At 39.4% G+C, this 27,699-nt stretch overlaps 1 protein-coding gene across 7 annotated transcripts in view; it reads right to left on the bottom strand.

Annotated features, from left to right (window-relative positions):
• The window catches only part of HELZ (helicase with zinc finger), a 155,842-nt gene that overhangs the window by 102,509 nt on the left and 25,634 nt on the right, over window positions 1–27,699 (bottom strand). For 6 of the 7 annotated variants that reach the window (XM_027047953.2, XM_027047957.2, XM_027047955.2 and 3 more), the window contains 8 exons: window positions 26,819–26,855; window positions 17,858–17,982; window positions 14,917–14,973; window positions 9,817–9,868; window positions 8,387–8,462; window positions 6,119–6,317; window positions 5,570–5,677; window positions 4,222–4,519 (listed from right to left, as the gene is read on the bottom strand). In XM_027047953.2, the coding sequence (XP_026903754.1) occupies window positions 4,222–4,519; window positions 5,570–5,677; window positions 6,119–6,317; window positions 8,387–8,462; window positions 9,817–9,868; window positions 14,917–14,973; window positions 17,858–17,982; window positions 26,819–26,855 (952 nt within the window). Of the gene's footprint in view, window positions 1–4,221; window positions 4,520–5,569; window positions 5,678–6,118; window positions 6,318–8,386; window positions 8,463–9,816; window positions 9,869–14,916; window positions 14,974–17,857; window positions 17,983–26,818; window positions 26,856–27,699 lie in introns of those variants that run through there. The other variant, XM_053212308.1, reaches the window with a different exon arrangement.

Genomic DNA, 27,699 nt, shown 5'->3' with positions numbered 1-27,699 from the left:
AATCACATGGAAGAAGTGTTGAAGATATTTTCTATTCAAATTCTAGTTTCATACCATCACTACATTTCTTTGTGTGTGCAGAAACCAAATTATATTATGGTATCATTTATACTGTTATCAAAACTATACGGAAATATGATAAGGCTCAGATCTAATTCAACCACCCAATTCCCAACCGCATTTGGCCAACTTAAATCTGAAAGGTTTTCTCCTAATTCTAGAATAAGGAAGATCAAATAGTGAACTGGCTGCAGCTGGGGGTAAAATCAGCCAGGATGTAACACTGTGTGTCCCCAATTTAACAAAGAAGTTCTCTTGCTCTCAGTGTCTCTGAATGTTATCCACACAATATGCCAGAAACAGATACAAGTGAGAAACTGACATTTTTACATTTTTATTTTTGAGAATCTTTTATAAAACTGTGATTTCACATAAATAAATCTTTTCCCCTCAATTTTTTTTGCTGACAAACATCTGCTGTAATAATCAAAAACACTAACCAGCACTAAGACAGAAGCAGGAAACAAACACACTATTTACATCCTGCTTTCATTTCTCCAAAATTCTTTTGAGGTCCTGTACACAGTCACAATGAAACAAGCACAGTCATGCAATAAAAACTTAAGAACTTAACAAAAGCGTCAAGATATTGAATGACATCAATTTTACGAGTAGGGAAAATACCAAAGAACTAAAAATCAGCACAACAGGTCAGCTCATTTCAGTAATGGCCAAAAAAAAAAAAAAAAAAAAAAAGTCAGCCAAACGTCACCTGGCTTGCCTAAACCTAGCTTTTAAGTTTTTCTGTTTATAGTATTTCAAAATCTCCTATCACAAAATACATTTTATAATGGTCTCTTTTATATTTATTTTTCTTGTCCTTGAAAAATTTCACTATGTGAAATTGTCTTAATGTTTCCAAGTTAGTTCAAGAAAATGCTTAACTTTTATTATTTTCTACAACGTAACAGCTTAGAGGTAAAACTTTATAAAGAAAAATAAGCAAAGATAACAAACTGCAAAGTGGTCAGCAAAAAGAAAAAGACATAAAGAACAAAGGGGGAAGGCATTTTATTAGTTCCAAATCAGAGGATATCCTTGACTGTATTAATTCCATCTACTATACCTCAATGAATACAAAATTCATTATATTTTCAAACTAGTATATTAGAAACTTAATAAATGAAACACTGGGGTGCCTGCCTGGATGGCTGAGTTGGTGAAGCATGTGACTCATCATCTTGGGGTTGTGAGTTCAATCCCCCCACACTGGGGGTAGAGTTTGCTAGGTAGGAAGGTAAGAAGGAAGGAAGGAAGGAAGGAAGGAAGGAAGGAAGGGAGGGAGGGAGGGAGGGAGGGAGGGAGGGAGGGAGGGAGGGAGGGAGGGAATTCTATTTCTTCCAGTGACCACACTTAAAATATCAGTCATCTTGGACAACTTGTCTTCCACCAACTTCTCTTGCCTTCTCTTGTCAAGATTCGCAGGTGCTGTGGCTTTAAGGGCTCAGGTCTTTATCTCAGCTTCTTAGCCCCTCTTCCTGCATGCACCCTAGAGCCCCTGGTCCACACTTTTTAAAATAAATTCTCCTTCTCTCTTCCTACTTTCTTCATTCTATTTTTAAGTCAGAAGTTATTCTAACCATGGCTCATGGTAAAAACAACGGCTACCATTTACTAAGTGCTTACCATGTGCCAGAAACCATACAATGCTTATTTTGGTTCCCACAATGATCCTCTGAAATAGATATTACTAGCCCCATTTTACACATGAAGTTCAGAAATGTCACACGAGTAATGAGAAAATTGAGACTCAAATCCAATTCTATTTGACTGTGAAGTCTGTTCACTGCTCTTTTTCTCCCACTAGAAAAGTAACACATGCCTGAGGCAAAAGTAGTCAAAGTACCCTCAATCTCTCAAGCCCATGTGAGGGTGCCCTAAAATCTACATCATCACCTCCTTCCCGCATCAGTCTTAATTAGCATCATTTTCTCTTCTTAACGCAGACATGTAACATTTTATATTATTAATTAAATAGGCTTTCATTAACTAGTACAGATTTTGACAACCCTTAAAAACTTACTTCTTTTTTTTTGTTTGTTTTTAAAAACTTATTTCTATGGGGAAATGAGTTGTGAGTTACAAACCATCCATCTAAAAAGCAAACTTTTAAAATATAACCCACATGTGGGGCACCTGGATGGCTCAGTCAGTTAAGCATCCAACTTGATTTCGGCTCAGATGGAGCCCTGCTTCGGGCTCGGCACTGGGTATGGAGGCTGCCTGGGATTCTCTCTCTCCCTCTCCCTCTTCCCCTCCCCCATGCACACAGTCCCTCCCTCCCTCCCTCTCTCTCTCAAAAAACAAAAAACTTAAAAAAAAAAAAATATTTCTATATGTATGTACACGTACACACACACACACACACACACACACCACACTTAAGCCCAGAACATTCTATGAAAATTATACTTGCAAGTGGGAAATACGTGGTGGTCTCTCTTCATGATTTACAAAAGGTGCCTCCTAATAGTTCTCAAGTCCTAGTCTCTAAAAGCAACTCACTAGGACAGGGGCAGGCAAACCACAGCATGCAGGCTACTTCCAGCCCGCGGTTTTTGAAAATAAAGTGTGACTGGAACACAGTCATGCCCTTTCGCTTCCATATGGTCTATAGCTCCTTTATCATCACAGCGCAGAGCAGCGCTGCCCCAGCAAACACCATCTGCCCGGCAGCACCTGAAGGATTCACTCTCTGGCTCTTTGCAGGAAAAAGACTGCCAAAGAATTCCTACAGCGGCAAATATAAATTACGTATTCTTACTCTGTCAACTGTATCTACTTGGCTATCGGATTTAACATACTCTATCTTTTTTTTTCTTTAATGTTTATTTATTTTTGAGACAGAGAGAGACAGAGCATGAACAGGGGAGGGTCAGAGAGAGGGAGACACAGAATCCGAAGCAGGCTCCAGGCTCTGAGCAGTCAGCACAGAGCCCGACGCGGGGCTCGAACTCACCCACCGTGAGATCATGACCTGAGCCGAAGTCTGAAGCTCAACCGACTGAGCCACCCAGGCGCCCCAGGATTTAACATATTCTAATTCCAAAGAGTACAGAGAAGATGAAAATCCAAAATACAAAAGAATAAAAACAGGTAACAGAGATCAAAGTAAGTGAGAAATAAGCCTCAACTGAGGTCTAAGGAAGTCTGGGTGACACTGGCACACACACAAGAAGGTAATGCCTAATTGTTCAATCTGGGCCCAAATGTTGCTTTAACCTTCCCAGCAGATAAAGTAAAGGAGACAGAACAATTCCACCTGTCACTGCATCCAAAAAATCAAACCCTAGCATTTGCTCATGAACCAGACTTTAGGTCTCACAAATGGGACACTGTGGTACAGAGCAAAAAAACATCCTCCACAATAGGGTCAGTTATAGACAACACAATAGGAAGTTTCACATGAAGTCCCTCTTAAATAAATATTTAGTACTCACTAAATAAAACAAAGCACCTATAAATCCAACCAAGAGCCAAGAAAATACAGGGTAATGTGCCCCTTCCTTGTCCTGCTGGATCTCGGCATAAAATTTAGCAATAGGCAGTAATGTAACAACATGCAAAGTAACTATCATCTTCTGTAGGTGCTCACACGTTGAAACCAGGGACCTCTTTCCCAGGAACACAGAGCAGATCCTATTAAAGGCACCCTAGGGGCGCCTGGGTGGCTCAGTCGGTTGAGCGTCCGACTTAGGCTCAGGTCATGATCTTGCGGTCTGTGAGTTTGAGCCCCGCGCGGGGCTCTGTGCTGACAGCTCAGAGCCTGGAGCCTGCTTCAGATTCTGTGTCTCGCTCTCTCTCTGCCTCTCCCCTGCTCATGCTCTGTCGCTGTCTCAAAAATGAATAAAACATTTAAAAAAAAAAAACCAGAAACCAAGCTAAGAGACCCAAACAGACCTGATCGTCTACTCAGACAAGTTTGGGGAAGCTCAAAGCAAGTTTGCCTAATGACTCCATAAAGAGACCAGAGCATAATATGAACCATTCTCATCTCATTACCCAATAAATGAGTCAATTGCTTTGGGACTTTTTTTTTTTTTTTTTTGCCTTATCGTTCATTCCCTCTCCAGGAAATATTTAGAGGCTAATACGTATCTTTTAATACTGCCATTATAGTGCCTTTTAATACGTTGTATTGGGGGGGGGTCTAAATATTACCTTCTGTAGAAGCCGCATCAATCATTACTCTTTGCATGAGTACTGGTTCCAATCCAAAGTCGAAAACTATGGTTTGGCGAAAAGTTCCAAAGATTTCTGTGTTAAATGCTATCCCGACTTTATACACGTAATGATCTAATCCATTTTGGGCCATCTTCCCTCCTATCCATTCTTGACAGTTCTCTGGGACTTCCTGCGATACCTGGGTAGTACTATCTCCGGCAGATATTGCAATGATACTAAAATGAGGACGATGTGCATCATAGAGCAACGCTACCCGACACAGCATTCTTGCAGGCTGCAAGGAAGGCAAAGGAATTCATTGAGTACAAGGGGGTGAAAAGTCCAACTGTCACTGGGTTCTTCAATAAAAATATTCCCATCAGGGACTTTTACTTTCCCATGCTTCTAAGAGACTATGTTAAAAATACAAACTGTACTCACAAGCCATTTAAGAAAAAATCAGAATGGTTTAAAACAAAAATCCATTGTTAAAATCATATATTTATGATGTCACTGATACCTCAGCAAAGCTGAAATTTTTAAAAACGACAGATTTATCTGACATCTCTAACCACCCTGCTCTTTCCATGACACACTCATCTTTCTTTGCGGTGAAAGCTATCACCCTGTATGACCACCGAACTCCAACTTTCCATACCTTTGGCCTAAAAAAGTTTTATCTAGCTTTAAGTAGGAAGTCTTCACAGGAGGGCAGTTACCTCTAAAGGCAACGGATTGGGTTCAAGGCCAAAGCTAAATGTTCCCAGATTTTTCATCCCAAGATGCGGATGGTACAGTAAAAGAAATGCCACCAAAAAGCACACCAAACTTTTCCACTGCACATATTCACAGAAAAGTTTGACTTTGCTTTATTCTAAAACTTTGAGTACCATATTCAAGATGGAAAGCACTGCAGAAAACGTCTCATATTAAAAACCCATTATTACAGAATCTATGATTTCATCAAATCAATTATACAAACAAGTTGCTATTGTTTAAATATCTTAGAACAGCCAGATTAAACAATTCGATTTTTAAATAGTTAATTCTGAGCCACGAACCCCATCCTATGTTCCAACTTTGGAAGACGATGTATCAAAGACCTCTTGATCAAATTAATAAATTAGCAAACATCTAAATGTCTACAAAGACCTTTATCTCAAAATCTAAAAAAATTATACCTTTAAGGGAATACAGAAATACACTTTAGCACAATACATAACCTACTTAAGAATGTATTTAGATGAAAACATTTTCAATGGTCTCACACAGGGATTTAAAGGTCAGGGAAGCTTTAAGAACATCGAAAAAAAATTACATTCTTCAATTAACACAAAATTCATACCTTACAAGTAAGAGCAAAGGTCCATGTCTGGTGAGACTTTTTGGTGTTGACAGTAACCGACAGATCAGGATTATGCTCAACTTTTACTCCCTCTATACATTCGCTAAGCTGAAAAAGACAACAATTGGTGTTACGTTTTTATTCCTAAAAGCACAAACAAAACTTTTGGCATGGTGAATAAATAAATATCAACGGTGAAGATGTGGATGGAACTGTTGACAAAGCAAGACATTTTACACATTAATTTTATAAGAACAAGATATAATAAAGCTCAGACAAGACATAAAAAAATTAAGGACAACAAAATGGCAGTAAACGCTCCCTGAACAAAGGTTCATACAATACCTGCAAATCTCCAAACAAATGCCTTGGTTCTGCTCTTTATTTTAGCAAAAGAGTCTGATTTTGCTACAAAAACACTTCATCAAGAATCGAGTTCTTCATATAGAGGATAAGGAAATAAACCAAAATATAGCACAAAATAAAGTCAAGACTCAAACAAAGTCATTGTTTCAAACAAAACAAAACAATGCAGTTTATTTTCCTCACCACTTTCTCAGGAGATAATGAATTCATCCACTTTTCTATCAAGGTCTCCATGTAACTGCCTGAGAGCTGTTTATTCTCGTTTTGCTGTTTCAATTTTATCAGCCGCGAGGCGTATCGTTTCTGCCATTCTGCTAGTTCTTCCTGGGAGTGCGCTGAAGTACACTGGGCACCGTACCTACAGATGCCTTGTTCTAAAAATCTAAGTAAAATAGGAAAGACTGTTTCATCATACACTTTGTTGGACCATTTAGAATACAAACTTCCATCATTTGCCCTTCGACTCTTCAATAACAAAAACAAAACTTTATCTCCTGAAAGGCCATATTTATCACACTGACTTGCATGGAGGAGGGAGAAGAGGGTTCACGAACATTTATAACAGTTAATCGCTACGGCAACTTCCCAGACTCAGTGATCCCTGTTTTGGAATAAGGGGGTGCTAAAGCGAAACATAATCAGTCATAACCACCCCACACCCACAAAACCAACATCGAAACGGCAGTTTCCTTCATGATGTAACAACTCTATTTAGACAATTCTTCTTAGAGCAGAATTTTCCTAAAGCAACACTGACATCAAGTGGATCGGTGCATCAAATACAGGAATGCCCTACTTCCCAAAATGATATTCTCCTCAAGAAAAATGCTCCACATACTAAGAATTTCATTTGGAAAAAAATGTTAATGTATCATTAAAGTATAACCTTAAGGGTTCTATTCCTCACCTTCGAACGTAAAGCCTTTACCCTTTTCTCTATGACCATTAACCTATGTTTCATTGAAAATACTGGGCTCTATTCATTTGCTTGAAGTTTTGAATAAATTAAGAATAAAAGTTTTATATTGGAATCACAATTAATTCAATAGATTAAATTCTTCAACGGTAAGTTCATAAACGTTCACTTTAAAGGACAAGAGTTATGGTTTCACAGTGTTTATGACTCAGAAAATTCAACTGACAATAATTCGGTGGTCGAAACACATAAAAAGGCAAAACTCTGATTATCAGTATTTTTTTAAAGTTTTAAATACCGTGCAAAATTCGGGGCCTAGCCAATTTTTAAACCATTGAAACGTCAAAAAATTAAAAAAAAGATCTTCTGAGAGAAAAAGTGAAAACTAAACTATAAAGAGCAAAATAGAGATGAGAGGTGTCATATTATGGATAATTCTTCAACTGAAAAAAATACAGGCCATAAGAAATACAAAACGAACCACAACACAGTGTAAATGATCAAACCGTTCACCCTATTTGAAAAGATGACTGTATTTAAAGCTTTTCTTGATGATACGGAAAGTTCTTGAACTTAAATTATACGATTAAGTTCTTACGGTTTTTAAGAGACATTTAAAATCATGCATTTGTTTCTCTTAAGTAGATCTTAATAAGCCAAATATTTGTCTTTCTATTGCTTTGCTTTAAATTATTTCTTTAAATATATTAGAGGCTGATAGTCTCTCCTGGCCTTAAACTTTCTCCCATTTCCTCTGCACGTGACTGTGTTTTTCCTCTCCTACGACAGGATGCCACCAGGCTTTCTGCGATTTACTACTTCGTTTCTTTATTTCTACATAAAATCGTATCTGATGTCTTAACTATTCAATCATCAAAACTACATATCCAGTTTTCTTCATTACCAAAAACAATCTATAGTAATGAGACTTTATTTCTAAAATATCACTAGTTACTAGTTCTTACAAAAAGAACCTTTCAAAACGTGACTGCAATAATTCTGTCCGGCTTAATAACTATTTTGAAAGGTTAGCCCTTCAAATAGAAATTACTCGTAAATTATATAGAAGGATAACAGGAAGATAATAGGTATTTTTTTAGAAAAGTTATTAAAATAATTTAAAATGTCTTCATCTACTTTATGCTCTACTTCAGTTCGTATCATTTCCATTTCAATCACCAAACGTTAGGTAAATTTCACATAAATAAGAGACCAGAATTAAATTCAGTCCTAATAATTCAACTGGTTTTATAAAAGACTTCTACACAAAGTCTTAACAATCCCCATTTAGATCACTGTTGTTTGTAATTAATAGAAGGCTCACTGGTCTGGCTTTGACTTTTCTTATTTAATGATAATGACCATTATGGCTTCTGTTTCCAGTTGAAAATAAACCACTTAACTCAATCATTATACTTCTTCCTTCACATACTACCTTCTTTAGATTGGAACTACTACTTTTCAGAAAGTGAAGGAAAATTATCTATCCTTTGAATAAAGACATGTCATTGGTTTAAAAAAAAAATTCACGTTACCTTTTACACAAAGTATATTCCTCGCTGCTTGTGATTCCCCTAGGTGGTGGGCGGAAATGCCAACCATTACAAGATCCTAGAGAGTAATCAGGATATAGTCGTATCATTTGAGGCTTGCTAATAATTCTGATATTTTCATGTGTAAGAAATACTATAAACCCTCCACACACATCATCCCAGATGATGTAAAAAGGACATGACATACTTGCCTCTACCAGTCAAATGAGTGAAATTCAATTAACCACATGAAACTTCAAATCACTGAAGTAGTTACCCAACAGCGAAATCAAGTCGATGACCCTGACTCTGTCCTAGCAACTGGTGGACATGTTTCCAATGCAGTCTCTTCCCTAACAACTGACAGGGGGAAAGGTTGGCATGCTTGTCATTTCTTAAGATGCGTCTCTATCAGGAATTATTTCAGGAATGAGAAAATTACTGCATCCTGGAAGGAAATTTTTAGAGCAAATTCAATACTGCATACTGGGTAAAAAGTTACCCATTATCACCCATGCTCCTTAGGGTTTGTCTGACACATGTAATCATATAAAGTAAGCCTTTTTTTTACAAGCGAAATCAAGTTCAAAAAGTTGAATTCTGAGGTAGGAGCTAAAAAATAACATTTGTTTACTTCTGAAGACAATGAGGTTTGATTCGTTTGGGTAAAAGATTCCAAATAAACCAAGGAAATAAGGCTTAAGAGAGAAAAGGCTAGAGCAGTAGAGGTTGAGCAGCAGCAAAATCTGAAGGACCTTACAGCCATTTTCTATTCCCTCACAAATCACTGTGCCCACACCCCAACAACAGCAACAACAAAGATATTCAGCCAGGCTGAGTTTAAAGCTGCGTTTCATCCCTTTCCAGCTGTGTGACTGGGAAAATCACTGAACTTTAATAAACACCAGTCTCATCACCTCTCAAAATGATGGGAGAAGCCAATACATGTTTTTGTGAAAGCCACCGAGTACGGAGTACCCAGCAAGCGCTCGATGAATGTTGGTCCCCTTCCCCTTTTGTGGGGCAAGAGAAGAGCAGGTCATGGATTTTAACCGTGGCTGGAACAACTCAGCTTACCGATCGGGACTTCCAAAAAGTAAGAACTGGACTGGCCTGGGACAGAGAGAGAAAGGAGGCTTCCCTCTAGCGCAGAATGTAGCAACTCGACATTGCTAACGATGAGGTTTACGTTTGGAGCTACGTGGAGGCAAGAAAAGGATACCTCCTGCCTCCATTACTCCACGCCGCTACAGAAAGGGGCCAGTAAAACAACTGCTTCATCTGCACCTACTTCTTAGACTTAAATTTTTATATCCTCTCCTGACACCTCCACTTACATGTACCATAACTCCGTAAATGTCCTCCCAGTAATCAATAAAAAAGTAATGCCTGGCATTACAGCTAGCAGAAGTAACACAGAATTTGGTACTTACCCCCTTCCAAGCCTTCCACGTGATATCCAGACAGGACGTTACTAGTTGCTGTCTGAAATTTTTCAAATGAAAATGTTCTTATAATAAGAAATACCCAACTGAGTTGTATTAAACTTGGACATTTTCAACATTTCTCAAAAAGGCTGAGTTTGAATACTTAGAAATTTTAATGTTAATAAACAATATCTTTTGCTTCCATCTCTGCTCTACATTGAACTACGTTTAAATATGGAAAAGAAGTACTTATGTGGCCCTCATCAAGGAAACTGATAAGAGATTCCCTATACAAAAATTACCTGGCAGCAAAACAAAAAAGTGTACGTCCCCAGTTCTGAACCCAAAGGAGGAGCACCCCCATCCCACTTATTCATTTCACTCTCCTCTTGCTAACACTCAGAGAAAGACCAGCTAGTGAGGGGCCTTTTCTCCTGCATGGGGTACAGTGCCACCACTCTGGGGCCTGGGGCACATCCTGCCAAGTCCCCCTCACTCCAGGATGAGCCTTCCTCCCATGATGGAGCTGAGGACCCATCACGCTGATTTCCTGGATTTCCTGACTCCCTTGGTGCACGTAACTCCCCAGTCTGCTCCTCTGGCTCTAATTTGCCTCTAAATTCTACACCCCCCATTTCAAGTTAAGTGCCAGCCATAGCACGTTTTCTTATTTTTCTGAACTATTCGACAGCATTTTATGTGCTGGATCATTCTGTCAGCCACAGACAGATCCACTGCCAACAGCCTACAAGTGCCTTTCTGCATTCCCACACCTCACAGAGGACTGGGAACATAATAGGTGCCCAGTAAGCACGGGATGGAGGAGACGGGGGATGCACAGATGATCATCCAAGCACTTTAAACAAATATATCCAAACCAAATGCATCATCTTCATCCCAAATCTCATCCTCCTTCAGTTGCTCCTCAAGTTAAAGGATCCACATCCACAAAGAGAGCAAGGCTCAAATTCCAAAAGCCGTCTTGAACTGCCTTGTGTCCCGCTGAGTAGTCTCCAAATCTTGACCACCTAGGTCTAGAACGACTCTCTTATGTGTCTCCTACTCTACTCCCACTGCCACTGTCCTGGTTAAGGCCCTCATCTGCCCCTGAACCAAATGACCACCAATCTTACCCTGTACCAAGTCGCCTCTGAGTCTTTACCCAACACCCCCATCCTTTAATCTCAGCCCCCATATTCCTGCCTTCCTGGTCTCCCCGCGGACTGCTCATCTCGTTTTCCTGCTTGCACTTCTGCTCCAGCACTTCCTGACCACAGGCAGCCCGCCCTGCAGGTACATTAGCTACGTGCATCTCGGACTGGCCCCAACAGATTGCTTTCCATAGCTATCTCAGCTTTCCAAAACCCAGAAAACCTCGTGTTCAAGCACAGGTGCTCAGTAAATGTTGAGCTGAATCAGAGGACATGGTATCCCAAGATGAAATCTGGAATGTTTTGTACCATACAAAGAATGTCGTCTAAATGCTAATTAGATATAACCAAAACAGTATCGCTATAGCCTCTATGTCGTTAATTAAATTGGACCTTTTAGGTTGGACTGGAACTAAGTCACTATGATACTGTTTCTACAGGAAGGTAGAAACTTGATTCCCAAACAACTTACTAAAAAGTTTTTAAAGACAACCCATTCTTTTTGCAAAATGAGGTCTGAATATCAGAATATATAAGCTAAATTGGAAGTAATTGTTCACATTGTAAAGATTCTATGCTCACAAAGAAGACACATTAAAAGAGCTCTTTACATTCTACAAGCCAGATCTAAGTGCCATAATCCCACACTAGCTTTTAATATGATTTCATCTACATCAAATTTACAAATATAAAACCTAAAAATTCACTTCAATCATAAATTTAAAATACCTCCTCTAAAATATTTATTAAAATAAAATTTACCAGATATGCAAGGAAAAAAACGGGAATAAAATGTTTTAGTCCTATAATAAAGCTGAAAGCATTTCTAAATGTTAGAAGGGAAAAATACATGGTGTGTTTCACGAGTCAGCACCTGCCATGATGTGCAAATGAGCGGGCGCGTCTGTGCTGACACCCCAGCTCTCAGGCTGGCAGGGTCTAGCGAAAGACACATCTGCTGGCACAGAAGCTCGGCCTGGGCTGCGTATCTGGCCACCAAAGCTCTCAGGTTCCAACGTGTTGTGTTTGGGTTGGGTTTTTTTACTTGTTTTTCCTTTTATTATTTTAGACAGAAAGAGCATGAGAGCAAGGGAGAGGGGCAAATGGGGAGAGAGCGAGAGAGAGAGAGAGAGAGAGAGAGAGAGAGAGAGAGAGAGAGAGAGAGAAAGAAAGAAAGAGGGAGAGAGTGAGAGAGAATCCCACACAGGCTCCACTCTCTGCACAGAGCCCACAGCGGGGCTCAATCTCACAACCCCCTGAGCCAAAATCACGAGTTGGATGCCCAACAGCCTGAGCCACTCAGGTGCCCCGGGTTGTTTGGTTTTTTTCTGAACACCTTTTTATTTCCTCAGACCCGAAGCAGAAGGCCAATGTCATTTAGCTTATGATCTGCACGCAGTTTGTACTGACACCTTCAGGGAAAGCAGACAAATTTCATACTGCTACAACTTCTATAAATTTACAATCAAATCTATTGGTTTTTGACGTTTTAAATCTTACTAGAACATACTCTTTTTGTTCCCATTAGTCAGCCTTGAGCTCCATGCCTTTATCCTCATCCACTAGCACTTCAAGTTCAATACCAGCTAAGCCCAATCTTTAAATAACAAATTGTTTCTATTTTTAAATATGTCATGCACAACCATAAATAAGGGTCCTTTGTTAGCTTTTCTTGGATGGATTTTTTTTTTAATAATATCAGTTCATTAGTCAAAAAGAATACTACTTTGGTTACCTAGGAAAGTTGATTAGAAACAACATTTAGGTCACTTCTTTCAAAAGTACAGTCGCAAAACAAGACCCAAAGTGATGTTTGTGGCCTTACATGTGACAGGATTATAAATATTAAAAATAAAAATTCATATATATACAAATACATAACACATATATCTCTGTGCTTGATTATCAGGTATAAAGCTAGTAATTCAATTAAGGCAATAAAAAACAAGAAAGCCAAAACTCAATAAAATGATTAAAGTCATTTTATTTTACATTCTCATGTTAAAAGTCTAAAACATTTTAACTGTCTTCCTTTAAGCCTTAGAAATTCACAAGGCTACATATACACAAGAAAGGAAATGGCTTTTAAGTTCATTAGAGGTTACTGATTCTCAGTTAATTCACAATAAGACAAAGAAAATAACATTTTCTTTAAAGCCTATCTAACTGTAGCAAAACAAACAGTATCTTTATTCAGCTTATGCGAATCATGACGGTCTTGTCTGCTTATTTGTTGGTATGTGTGACATGTTACTAGATTTGGAACAGGAAAGTAATCTACAGGAGGTCAAGGTTTACACCTGCGCTTCTGCTCATCTTCCGACTGTCTGGAGCGCCCTCCATCTCAATCTCCATGACACTGGCACCTTCTTAATCCTCAATTCCTTGCTCAGCTGTCTCAGCCTTGGACCACCCAATCCAGTTATTTTTCCATCACAGAAGGCTTATTTCTTTCCCTCATACCACTTTCCTCAATGTGAATTATACCTATAGCTGTTTAATTAATTTATTTGATCTCTGTCTCCTACCCTAGACTTTAACCTCCCAGACCACAGGTGTCTGTATTCCTAGCACCAAGCACAGGACCTCACACATAGTACATGCCAATTCTTTTAAATAAATAAGCCAATCAATCACTTTACATGGCTTCCATTTAAGATAAAAGCTGACAAAAATGGCTGGTTTTAAAATGAGACATCTAAGGGGAGCCAGGGTGGCTCAGTCAATTGAGCATCCGACTTCAGCTCAGGTCATGATCTCACGGTTCGTGAGTTCGAGCCTAGCATTGAGCTCACCTCTGTCAGCACAGAGCCTGATTGGAATCTTCTGTCTCCCTCTCTCTCTGACCATCCCTGTTTGTTTTTAAATAAACATTTTTAAAATAATGATAAATATGGGGCGCCTGGGTGGCTCAGTCGGTTAAGCAGCTGACTTCGGCTCAGGTCACGATCTCACGGTCCATGAGTTCGAGCCCCGCGTCGGGCTTTGTGCTGATGGCTCAGAGCCTGGAGCCTGTTCCGGATTCTGTGTCTCCCTCTCTCTGACCCTCCCCCGTTCATGCTTTGTCTCTCGCTGTCTCAAAAATAAATAAACGTTAAAAAAAATAATAATTAAAAAAATAATGATAAATAAAATGAGACATCTAAATAAAAATACTTTTATGTGTCTATATGAGGAAGAGAAATTTGAGACTTACAAAGCTATGGGCCTAATACATACCCCTGCTGTCCCCTGGCCTTCCACATGCCCTTCAAGTGCTTCATCAGAGCACATTTTTGTTCACCATTTACCCTGATACACATTATTTCCATCTCCTAACCTCCATTCCCTAAAAACAGTCCTTAAATCACACACTTCTTAAGTTGGTTAAAAAAAAAGGGGGGGGGGGTGCTTGAGGGGCGCCTGGGTACCTCAGTTGGTAAAGTGTCCAATGCTTGGCTTCGCCTCAGGTCATGATCTTGAGGTTCACAAGTTCGACCCCTGCATCAATCTCTGCACTGGCAGCATGGAGCCTGCTTGGGATTCTCTCTCTCTCTGCCCCTCCCCTACTCCCTCTCTCTCCCTCAAAATAAATGAACTTTAAAAAAAAAAAAAAAAAAGGAAACTTATAAAAAAAAAAAGAAAAAAAAGGCTTGACATTTTTAATGACAGTGTTTTCTTAACAGCCAGACATATTTAAGCACTAAAATTTCCCAACCATCCTTCCATTTGTTGGCCACAGACTACTAACAAGAATTAGGAATGGAAGACCCGAGGTTCAGAGGAAACATGAGAAGCAGCAGGGTTCCTGGGATGTGACCAAGCTGGGCTACAGAAGAAGGCCAAGGGGATCCACTACCCCACCTGTAGCCTTGTTCTTGGCCGATGCCCAAAGATTTTCCAATGTTAATACAGAACACTTACTAGCCAGACTGAGTTAAACTCTTTTCAAAGAAATCCACTGAAATAGTCTTACCTCTGTTTCTGTGAGAAGTGTTTTCAGTCTTGTCAAATCTTTTGTTACCATCCCATTCTGAAAAAGGTGAATGAAAAAGGCAAAACCTAGTTAGTATATTAGTTCTTTGCTCTGAGGGCGTAAGTCAATTCCTCCGCTGTTTCTAAGGTTTATCTGTAAAAAGACAATATTATCCTCATCTGCCAACCCACTACCATTAGTTATAATAAAGCTAACAAGCTACAAGGAAGGTTAAAAAAGTTAACAGGACAAAATATACAGTGTGGCTAATAAAACACTGTATTCACCTTGTATGAGTTTAAAATCAATTCAATAAAGTATTCACAATGGGCATCACCAGAAAGCAAGATTCCATGAGCAAAGAGAAAAATAAACCTAAACTTTTTTTGAGCTTTTTACCCCCTAAAACTAATGGAACTAATGGACTTGTATTTAAAAAATGGTGAACTCGATCAGTTTACCCGTGACTCAGATTCACATAAAATGATCACAGCACTTTAAAAATAGTTCATTAATAAAGCAGTTGAAGAAAAACAGGCAAAATATTCACTCTTCTGAAGTTCAAATTTCACTTAGATATAAAAGCAAATACTTCTACCCACAGGTTAAACTGTGTAATATGCTAAACTTATACAGAAAGCTTCCTTAAGGATAGAATTACCTTAGATGAACATAAGGGAAGGGAAGCAAAAAGAATATAAAAACAAGAAGGGGGACAAAACATAAGAGACTCTTAAATACAGAAAACAAGCAGAGGGTTGCCGGAGGGGTTGTGGGAGGGGGGGATGGGCTAAATGGGTCAGGGGCATTAAGGAAACTACTCCTGAAACCACTGTTGCACTATATGCTAACTAACTTGGATGTAAATTAAAAAGTAAATAAATAAAAACTAAATAAAAAATGTTTTTAAAAGGATAGAATTACCTTAATAATAAGAGATATATTCTTTATCATCTATTTAGAACTAAATACCTACACAATTTTGCTGGATTAGTAATACAGTTTAGCTTTATATCCACTTGTAAATTTGGTGAAATCAAAAACCAATGTTAAACCAATTAAACAATTCACTGCACAGTAATCCCTCAGAAAAAAAACTCTATCACCTCCTGAGATGGGTCATTACATTATACTCAGCAGTATTACCAAGTACTTTCCTAATTTCTTTTTTTTCCCAGCCAAATATATTTATTTGCAGTGAAAACACAACTTTGCTCCAGGTTTTCACAATATATATCGATTCAGATGACTAAATGAGGTACAGAGAATTCATGCTGGCTTTCACTGTTTTGCACTGATTTCTCAGAAATATCCACAAATTTTGTAACAGTAACCAACTGATGAAAAAAAGTTTTAAAATATTTCTTCCAATTTCTATACATTGGGAGCTCTAAAGTTCCAAAATGCTGTCTTTCAATTATCTCAACCAAAACCAAACAAAAACTCTAGAAAATGCTACATAAAAAATTTATCCTGAGTGGCTGGGTGGCTCCGTTTGTTAAGCATCAGACTCTTGATTTTGGCTCAGGTCATGATCTCACCATCTGTGAGATCAAGCCCCGTGTCAGGCTTTGTGCTGATAGCACGGAGCCTGCTTGGGATTATATGTGTCTCCCTCTCTCTCTGCCCCTCCCCTGCTCATGTGTGAACTCTTTCTTTCAAAATAAACTTAAAAATAAAATTTATCCCAAAGTCTGAATAGAATTAGATCATTCCATCAGAATGGTCAGAGTGGAATATTAACTTACACACATGAACATCTTCAGAAATAGAATTATTACTTTAGATAAATTTAAACATTTTATAAAACAAATGACTGGATTTAAGAACCCTGTATAATCACAAATTGACAGAAGCATTTTAAAACCCCAAAATAAGGGGTGAGCCTGGCTGACTCAATCCATACAGCACATGACTCTTGATCTCACAGTTCAAGCCCCACATTGAGCCTAGGGCTTACTTAAAAAATGAAATGGAATGGAATGGAATGGAATGGAATGGAATGGAATGGAATGGAATGGAATGAAATGAAATGAAATGAAATGAAATGAAATGAAATGAAATGAAATGAATCGAATCATCCCCCAAATATTCCCAGGTTTTATTAAATTATATCTTTAAAGAAAATCATCTGGGGGCGCCTGGGTGGCGTCCGACTTCAGCCAGGTCACGATGTCGCGGTCCGTGAGTTCGAGCCCCGCGTCAGGCTCTGGGCTGATGGCTCAGAGCCTGGAGCCTGTTTCGGATTCTGTGTCTCCCTCTCTCTCTGCCCCTCCCCCGTTCATGCTCTGTCTCTCTCTGTCCCAAAAAAAAGAAAAAAAAAAAAAGAAAAAAAAAAAAAGAAAGAAAGAAAATCATCTGGGGGTGCCTAGCTGGCTTGCTCAGTGCAGCAGGTGACTTTTGATCTTGGGGTTATGAGTTGGAGCCCAACGCTGGATACAGAAATTACTTAAAAATAAAAAAAATCTGGGGCGCCTGGGTGGCTCAGTTGGTTAAGCATCCGACTTCAGCTCAAGTCATGATCTCATGGTTCATGAGTTCAAGCCCTACACTGGGCTCTGTGCTCTGTGCTCAGAGCGTGGAGCCTACTTAGGATTCTATGTCTCCCCTTCTCTCTGCCTTCCCCTGCTCACGCTCTCTCTCTCTCTCAAAAATAAACATTAAAAAACAATAACTATCTTTAAAAAAATAAATCTTTAAAGAAAATCATTATCTTATAGTTTCACAGTTTTAAAAAGTACCTGCAATTCTTATATATAGTATCACAAATTACTACAAGAATACAATGATTAAGCATCAGTTTGTTGAACAGAAACTTTGATTTCCAATAGGAGGAAGTAAGAGGAAAGCACAGACTGAACTGCTTCTTCCCACCACACGCCTTAGGAGTTAAATAAATGGATCCATTTCGGACATTCAGGATCGGAGCTCATCAACGTACCAGGGACTCTCCTGTCAGCGACTTGGCAAGAATGTTGGATACAGGCTGGAGCTTTCCTTTCAGCTGCATGCAGCAAAGCACTGCCTGGAAGGCACCATCTCCCGTGGCCAGGCCTTCCCCCAGCACTGTCAGGAAGAAATAGCCAGCATTAACCACGTAACATTCGATACATACATTTTCCTGATTATAATGTTAGCACACTATCACAAGGATGACTACTTAGATGCTAAAAGAACAACTTCAAGGGGCGCCTGGGTGGCTCAGTCGGTTAAGCGTCCAACTCTTGATTTCAGCTCAGGTCATGATCTTGTGCTCGTGGGTTTGAGCCTCACGTTGGGCTTCGTGCTGAGAGCTCAGGGTCTGCTTGGGATTCTCTCTCTCCTTTTCTCTCTGCCCCTTGCCTGCTCTCTTTCAAAATAAATAAAAACTTAAAAAAAAAAAAAAATTCAAGTACTAGAGGAAAGCAGTGATGTTTCTGTTCTGTCCAAGACATGCATAAAGAGAAGAACAGAGGGACTTGGGTGGCTCAGTCGGTTAGGCATCCAACTCCTGATTTTGGCTCAAGTCATGATCTCACAGTTCATGGGATCAAGGCCCATGTCAGGCTCAGAGCTGACAGCATGGAGCCTGCTTGGGATTCTCTCTCCCTCTCTCTGTCTGCGCCCCTCCTCTGCTCGTGTGCTCTATCTCTCTAAAAATAAATAAATAATTTTCTTTAAAAAATTAATTAATGAGGGGCGCCTAGGTGGCGCAGTCGGTTAAGCGTCCGACTTCAGCCAGGTCACGATCTCGCGGTCCGTGAGTTCGAGCCCCGCGTCAGGCTCTGGGCTGATGGCTCAGAGCCTGGAGCCTGTTTCCGATTCTGTGTCTCCCTCTCTCTCTGCCCCTCCCCTGTTCATGCTCTGTCTCTCTCTGTCCCAAAAATAAATAAAAAATGTTGAAAAAAAAATTAAAAAATTAATTAATGAAAGAACATAAGACAGTCCACATATCTAACTCACTCCAGCCTACAATCAGTAGGATCACACCAAGAATCACAGGCAGAATTAACCTCAAAGCTCTCTCTAGAGTGAAAAATACCGTTCAACCTATGACAGCTGGGTAAATGAGGGATATTAAATGGCAGAAACATTCTCTGAATAAAATTTCCACATTTTCCACAGTGACACTTAAAATGCATAAGAACAGAAACTACAAAACTCAACAGGTGGTATTCCTAAGCAGGTAAGAATTCGCTTTCATCAAAATCAGCAAGATTAACTAAGAACCCAAATGTCACATGGCCATAGCAAATGCTAATCAAATTGCTTGCAAGTGTTTGCAGATTTAATACAATCACAAGAGCACATATTTAGAACAATACAGAATATACTCATTTTTATGCCACGTCATTTGAGATGATTTCTCACAGCAACTGTAATGGCTCAACTAGTAAAACAATCTGTATCTTTCTCTTCACTGCTAAGTCCAAGACTCTATTTTTAGTTTGTACACACTTTAGCTTCCTTTGCAACAAAATAATTTGCTGGAATAAAATATTTTGGAAACTGCATTTTTTTCTAATTATTTCCAAGGAAATGTTTAAGTATCAGTACACTACATATTTAAAGTCTATCAGGTCTGCTCATAATGTATTTATTTTGGTTGTACTGAACATATCTTTTCATTATATTGTTCAATTTTTCCATTACAACAAATAACATTATAACAACACTAATAAAGCCCTACATAAAAATTCCCCATAGGTCCATCACTCGACTAAACAGACTGTGTTCACTTACTTACGTTCTCTTCCAATTTTTATCAATATTTACATAATTTTTTACATGATTATAACTGATATAAACATAACAGTCTGTATTCTGCTTTATCTCCCCTTCACATATTCAAGATCTTCCATGTTCTGAGGGTTGTGTTTATCATATTATTGTCCATCCAGTGTTCCATCAAGTAGATTTATCAATTTATTTCACTACTCTCTAGCTCCAGAACAATCCCAATTTTTAACTATTGAAACTAACACTGCAATAAACATCCTTATGCCTATACTTTTATTAAAGCAGATTACTACATTGAAAGTTGCAGTCTCTCTGTAGTTAAGCTTTCATTCAATTACTTTTAGTGCGGGCCAACCTGTTTTCTTGCTCCTTCCATATTACAGATCTACTCAACTGTCCCTGGGTAATTCCTCTAAGTGGTTAACTCCAACAGAGTATCGTGAAGAATATCTTGAACATCTTGTAAGATTCCCCAGTAAGTCTATGTCTCCCTCAGCTCTTACTATTCCTAAAACTATTCAATTAGGACCATTGGGAGTGAGGGAGGCAAACCACAAGACACCCTTAAATACAGAAAACAAACTGAGGGTGGACGGGGGCGGGGGAAGGGAGGAATGGGCACTGAGGAGGGCACTTGTTGGGCTGAGCCCTGGGTGCTGTATGGCAATTGGACAATAAATTATATTTGAAAACGAATAGGACCGTTGGCAAAGGCACTTTAGCTCTCTGGCCCTCAGTGTGATCACCTGTAAAACAGAAACGGGTAAGTTTGTTGTAAGGATCAAATAATACACTGCAAATATAATGCTCTGAAGAAAAGTCAGTCCTACTAAGGGCTGAACTATTTACCTTCGCTAAGCCTGCTTCCTCCCCTGTAAAATGGAGGTGACGGGAGCTACCTAATAAGGCTACAGTGAAGATGAACTGTGTTAATTATGTCAAGTAGGAGACTAGCAGTCTCCTCGTAAGAGTCCCCTAGATGTTACCCTCGCCTTGTAAAAATTATAAAGCAGTACTGAGTGCTGCTAAGGAAATATCCTAGTTCCTTTCCAGTAATTGGGTCCTAAGAAACTAGTTGTCAAAAGCTGAAGAATGTTTCAGGAAAACGAAAAATCTGTAAGAATATTTCAACCTCAGGTGATTATGTCATGTTTAAAGAATATTAAATCACATGATATTTTACAAAGCCTTTTATAGATATTTAGTTTCATACAAGGTATTTGCTGAATTTTAGTGTGCAAAAGCTCTTGCATTGCACTCATGTTTGAAGGCCTCAATATTTATCAAAATTACGTTTCCTTTTTTTCTTTCTCTCCCTTTTTTAGACAAGAATCAGTACCGATGTACTTTTTTCTAACTGTTGCCCTAAAATGCGATGCAGTTTGTCTTGCAGGATCCCACATAAAGAACTGTCGCAAAAAACCAGTCAACAATTATACATAAAAAACTCCCCTGCTTTTGTATCATATAACGAGATTAAACTGCAATATGCCAACCTGGTCCCTTATCATCTGTAATATCTTGAAAAGGCTTGAAAGAAAACAAAATACAGCCTCATGTATTGTTAAACTTGCCTTAGCTATAATCATTGAACTTGCCAAAACAGAGAACATTAAGAATGTAATCTAGGGGCACCTGGGTGGCTCAGTCAGTTGCGTGTCCACATTCAGCTCAGATCATGATCTCACAGTTCGTGAATTTGAGCCCCACATCAGGCTCATTGCTGTCACCCGCTTCGGATCCTCTGTCCCCCTCTCTTTCTGCCCCTCTCCCGCTTGCACTTTCTCTCTCAAAAATACATAAAAATTTCTTAAGTAAAATTCATTTTTAAAAAGTGTAATCGGGACGCCTGGGTGGTTAAGTCAGTTGAGTGTCCGACTCTTGATCTCAGCTCAGGTCATGATCTTGTGGTCCATGGGTTCGAGCCCCGCATTAGGCTCTGTCTTGATCCTGCTTGAGATTCTGTCTCTCCTTCTCTCTGCCCCTCCCCTGCCTGTGCTCGCCCTCTCTCAAAATAAATAAACTAAGAAAAGATTAAAAAAAAAAAAAGCGTAATCTCATCTTGAGCAATTGTTAATATGTTACAACGCCTTGCAGAAAAATTCTCTTCCCACCAACTATCTGTAAGATTTTACTGTAAGCACACAACTGTTCCCAAACTGGACCACTCCTTCCTGTCTACTGAGTTTGACCAAGGAGGAGACCTGAAAGTCTTACCTCTGCTGCTATACTCAGGTCTCTACCCCTTCTCTATCTTTAGTTTCTGTAGTATGTATTACTTGAAATATTTTAGACCAGAAACTAATATTAAAGGAACAGTCATTCAACTGTTTCCACAAAATAGCCTCTGGCTATCAAAAGGAGACAATCAACAATTAAAATGTAATTCCCCTTCTTTAAATTACATACAGTGAGAAAGGTGATTTAAAATAGGCCTTAAGCACAGTAAGTAGTAGGATTCTGTATGTTTTCAGTCACATCACCGTATCAGGTTGTTTCATCAAGTCCTTAGTTATTTTTAAAATCTTTGGGTGGCTGGGTCAGTTGTCAGTTGAGTGTCCGTCCGACTTTGGCTCAGGTCATGATCTCAGGGTTCGTGAGTTCAAGCCCCGCAGTGACCTCGCGACTCTCAGCACAGAGCCCACTTTGGATCCTCTGTCTCCCTCTCTGCCCCTCCCTGCTCACACTCTCTCTTTCAAAAATAAACATTAACTAATTAAATCTTTTATTGAAATGCTAGGCCTAATCAAGGTATTTTTCCAAAATGCTCAATGTATACCAAAGGAGGCAAGAATATACAATGGGGAAAACAGAGTCTCTTCAGTAAATGCTGTTGGGAAAACTGGACAGCTACATGCAAAAGAATGAAACTGGACCGCTGTCTTACACCATACACAAAAACAAACTCAAAATGGATTAAATACCTAAAAGAAGTGAAACCATGAAACTGTTGGAAGAAAACACAGGCAGTAATCTCTTTGACATCGGCCTCAGCAACATTTTTCTAGGTCTGTCTCTTCAGGCGAGGGAAACAAAAGCAAAAGTAAACTATTGGGACTACACCAAAATAAAAAGCTTTTGCACCGCAAAGGAAATCATCAATAAAAAGAAAAGGCAGGGCGCCTGGGTGGCTCAGTCAGTTAAGCACCCCACTCTTGATTTCGGATCAGGTCATGATTTCACGGTTCGTGAGATCAAGCCTTACATCAGGCTCTGCGCTGACAGCACAAAGCCTGCTTGGGATTCTCTCTCCCACTCCGTCCTTCCCTCCCCAGGTTGGATGTGCTCACACTCTCCCTCAAAATAAGTAAACTTTAAAAAAAAATTATGATTCTAATTTAGTTCTTGGTTTGGAAATAAATCAGCCATAAAAAATATTTTGGGGACAACCAAGTAAATTTGATTAGAGAGCGGGTTTTAGGTAATATTAGGGAATTACTGTCAATTTTTTTAAATTTATTTATTTTGAGAGAGACAAAGACAGCATGAGGGGAAGGGCAGAGAGAGAGAGGGAGAGAGAGAATCCCAAACAGGCTCTGCACTGCCAGCACAGAGCCCAAAGCGAGGCTCGGCCTCACAAAACCACAGGGAATTAGTGCCCATTTTATTTGTTAATAATAATAACATTGTGGCTATGCATTTATGGCCTTATTTTTTAGAGACGAATACTAACGTGGCTAGGGGTAAATATCACGATGCCCAGCATTATTTTTAAATATGTCAGAAAAAAGTGAATACGGTCAAATGTTACAATCTGAGAATATGAATGCTTATTAAACTATCTGTTCTATTTTCCTATGTATTTTAATTTCTTCATAATACAAAACAACTTTTAATGTTTTTTAATTCTATAACCAAGACTGCCTGCCTGCTTTCCTAACCCTGTCTGAGAAAGTGAAATCAGAAGGTCAGAAGCAGCAAATGGAAAGGGGGAGGAGGTAGTTACAACAGGGCACGTTGAGAGTTGCAAGGAATGCAAACTGACAGCCTCACGGTAAGGGAACAGATGTCAAAACAATATGGCTCAGTCAGTTAGGTGTCCGACTCTTATTTCGGCTCAGGTCAGGATCTCCCAGTTCATGGCATAGAGTCTCGCATGGGGCTCCACACTGTCCGCTTGGGATCCTCTGTCTCCCTCTCTCTCTCTGCCCTTCCTCTGCCCGTGCTCTCTCAAAATAGATAAATAAACTTAAAAAAAAAAAAAAAAAGATATACTGTATTACATAATACGACGGCAAACGTAAGGTTGGGGCCGCTAGGATACGAACGTTCTCCGGTGTTACAAAGTAGTATAATAATTAACAGACTGAGGTTCTTGACTTGCTTTTTATTACTAACTCACTGCCTCACCATGGTATTTTATTTTACATAATGTTACCAAAAGTTGAAAGAGAAAAAAAAAAATTCATCTAATAGCAGAACTCTACAACTAGCAATACATACATATAAACTTGGCTAATCTTCCCGAATGTCTGTTTCAAGTGAACAACTATATACACTGCTCTGGCATCTTATAGCAAGCATTTTCCATGTGCTTCCGTATCACATAGATGGTAACAAGGAATGAACAGAATTTCATTAAAAGAACTCCTCCATTACTGGAAGCTAACTGATTTTTCACTTTTACACACAGTACTGCAATGGACACCATTCCACATACAATTTCTTCTTTCTTTTGGATTATTTACTTGGGATAGCATCCCAGAAATGAGATTAGTGGGTCGAAGGGTATAAGCATATTACCAAGCTGCATTCTGCTTCACACTCCACCAACACAAGAGTATATTTATTTCATTACGACTTTATCCTAGACATTGGTTAAACTTTTTTCCCCCAACATCATAGAGGTGTGATTGGTATACAAAAACTGCATATAATTAATGTATACAATCTGGTGAGTTTGTATATATGTATTCACGCATCTTACTATCATCACAATGCAGGTAGTAAACATATAAACATATCCATCACCTCCAAAAGATTCCTGGTTAAACACTTATTTTAGTAATTCAGTAGTTGTAAAGTAGTATCTAACTTTAAAACTGCTAAATGAGGGGCGCCTGGGTGGCGCAGTCACCGGTTGAGCGTCCGACTTCGGCTCAGGTCACGATCTCGCGGTCCGTGAGTCCGAGCCCCGCGTTGGGCTCTGTGCTGACCACTCGGAGCCTGGAGCCGGTTTCCGATTCTGTGTCTCCCTCTCTCTCTGTCCCTCCCCCGTTCATGCTCTGTCTCTCTCTGTCCCAAAAATAAATAAACGTTGAAAAAAAAAAAATGAAACAACAGAACAATGCAACCTTTTCCGTATGCTCCTTCACCAATAGCATTTACTCTCCTGTGACCTTCTCACAAACCATTTAACCTTCTGGGACTTTGTACGTCTCCAAGATGAGAAGACTGTATTCCACCTCACTAATCCTCAAGGGAGCGAAAATTAAAGAAAGAGTGTCCATTTCTCACTCGTGAGGTTGGCAAAACATCAAGACTGGCAGGTTCCAGTGTCCGTGTGGTTACACGGCAGGGCCATACGCATGTGCTGCTGGTGGGTGTGTGCACCTGAACTAATCTGACAGCGTCTGTTAAAACTGTTAAGTATACAATTTTAACCCAGACATCCAACTTTTAAGACTATCCTACGGAAACTAGCAACACTAAAGAAGAATATGTTTTTATTACAGGATGGATTATAATGACAAACGAGGACACAAGAACCACCTGAACGCCTACCGATATGAGAAGTTTTGAGGAAACAGGAAAACATTTATAGTATGGAATATTAAGCAGTAATTGGAACTGGAGAAACTTAGAAAGATATCCATGACAGGTACCCAGGTGGCTCAGTCGGTCCAGTGTCCGACTCTTGATCTTGGCTCACATCATAATCTCACGGTTCATGAGTTCGAGCCCCACATCAGGCTTTGCACTGACAGTGCGGAGGCTGCTTGGGATCCTCTCTCCCTCCCTCTCTCTCTCTCTCTCTGCCCCTTCCCCGCTCACTATGTCTCTCTCTCTCAAAATAAATAAATAAACTTTAAAAAAATAAATAAAAACAGAAATTTAAAAAAAGAAAGACACCTATCTATGATCTGTTGGTATGTAAGAAAGCAATCTGCTTTGTACTGATCACATGAATCTTTTTTAATTTTTAAAGGAAAACCCCTATCTACATATTTTAGGCATTTGTGTTTATCACTATAGAGAAAGATACCAAAGATACAGCAAGGTAATAACCATGATTTCTTCAGATGGGATAAAAAGGGGAAATGATTCCCTTCTTCATATTCCTCTATATTATCTGACTTATTGTTATTTGGCTCCCTGGTAATTTTATTTTTTGTTGTTGTTGTGGGTAATTTTAAATGTCCAGAGACAGTAAAGGTTTTGTTGAAGGGCATTCACATTCTTCAGTGAATGGTTAAATTATGTCCAATATGCCACAGGAGTATGCCACAGATAGTTTTTAAGGTTTACAACAAGAACAGTTAATACTTTTAGAAGTTTTGATACAAAGGAGTAATAAAAAAATTAACCTCTGTTTAACACCTCAGCACCCCTTCCCCAAATTCTGGATAAACGAAACATTCTATTATTCAAATCACAGCTGTGATTGAAGCAAAACTTCCCACCACACACTGTACCCCTTCTCCCACTCACTCTGAGATTCATTCCAGTGAACTAGCAGGAATCACGAAGAAAAGCATTCCTATTCTACGGGTACCCAAAGAGCAAAAAGCTTTCTGGTTAATTTCTCGCCCAAAGAAAACAGAGATGAAGCACTAACGAGCATGCCAGTCAGGCAGGCTCTCTTCTCTAAGGGACATCTACTGAAGGGAAAAAAACATTCTAGGATGGACAGACAAGACTCTCAATTTATCCAAGCTTAACATCTTAATCAATGTGTGTTACAGGTCTTAAAATTTGGCTCTTATTGACTAAAAATACTCACACAAACTTTAAAAGGACACTATCAGTGTTCCCACTCATGACGATGAACAACAGTCAGATGTACATCCATCAGAGCAGGAAAGTCGTCATCCACATTAGTTACTAGTAACCACAGTGAGGGGGTTTCAAATGTTTTAATCTCTCTTGAAATTAGCATATAAAAAAATCAAATCTTAAACACTGCTCAATTTAAGTAACTCAAAATTTTCAAAGCAGACAACAGTCCCATTCTTAAACATACCATGCCTACAATCTTCATCAGCTTGCCCATAGTTTTTCTGCAAAATAAAAGATACAAGATACAATTAAGTCGTTCAAGGGTGGCTTAAAACAGATTTTATCAAAAACAAAAACAAAAACTCAACTTTGTTTCAAAGTGTGATTATTAATGTTTGGAATTTAATATTCACAGAGCAACACTAACTCATGTGCTCTACCAACAATATAATGTCCTTCCCTGTCCATTACTCACACTCCTTCTCACCTTCTCTACTTCCAAACCACCAGAACCTCCTCCCTCACGATCACGCGCAGCTAACGACTCCCCTGAGAAAACAGAGCCCCGAGAAGAGCGTCCCCGAGGACTGTCACCCCACGTCTGCCCGCTTCCCAGCGCACTCTCTGCCTTCCGCCTGTTACCAGGCCAGCCTCCAGAGCCCTTTCTAGCGTACCGCTGGGGCAGACCTGCTCTGTAACCCGCTCAAGAACATCGCTCCGGCAAGCCGCCTCTACTCCTACATCGCTGACTTTTTTGCTTTCCACTGATTCAGTCCTTTAAACAAACATGGGGCTACTTCACCCATCTTAAAAAAATCCTTCTTGTGACCTCGCTTCTCCCACCAGTTACCACTCTCACTTTTTTGTGCCTCTTTGGGACAAAACTCCCCGAGAACTGTCTATACTCATGTACTCCAATTCCTTCCCGGTGACCCTCGAACTGTCTCTAGTCAGATGTACACCGCCACTGCACGGAGGCTGCTCTCGTGCTGGTCTCCAGTGACCTCCACTGCATCCAGCCGGACACGCGGTCTACACTGACTCGTTCCCATTCAGATGCACTGTCACATCTCCGTCGCCTCTCAATTCTCACTACTACATTCACAGCAACAGACACTGCTGACC

This window comes from Acinonyx jubatus, chromosome E1, assembly GCF_027475565.1.
Source record: "Acinonyx jubatus isolate Ajub_Pintada_27869175 chromosome E1, VMU_Ajub_asm_v1.0, whole genome shotgun sequence".
Lineage (NCBI taxonomy): Eukaryota > Metazoa > Chordata > Mammalia > Carnivora > Felidae > Acinonyx > Acinonyx jubatus.
Note: the sequence above shows the minus strand (reverse complement) of the source record. Positions and strands in the feature narration are given on the sequence as shown.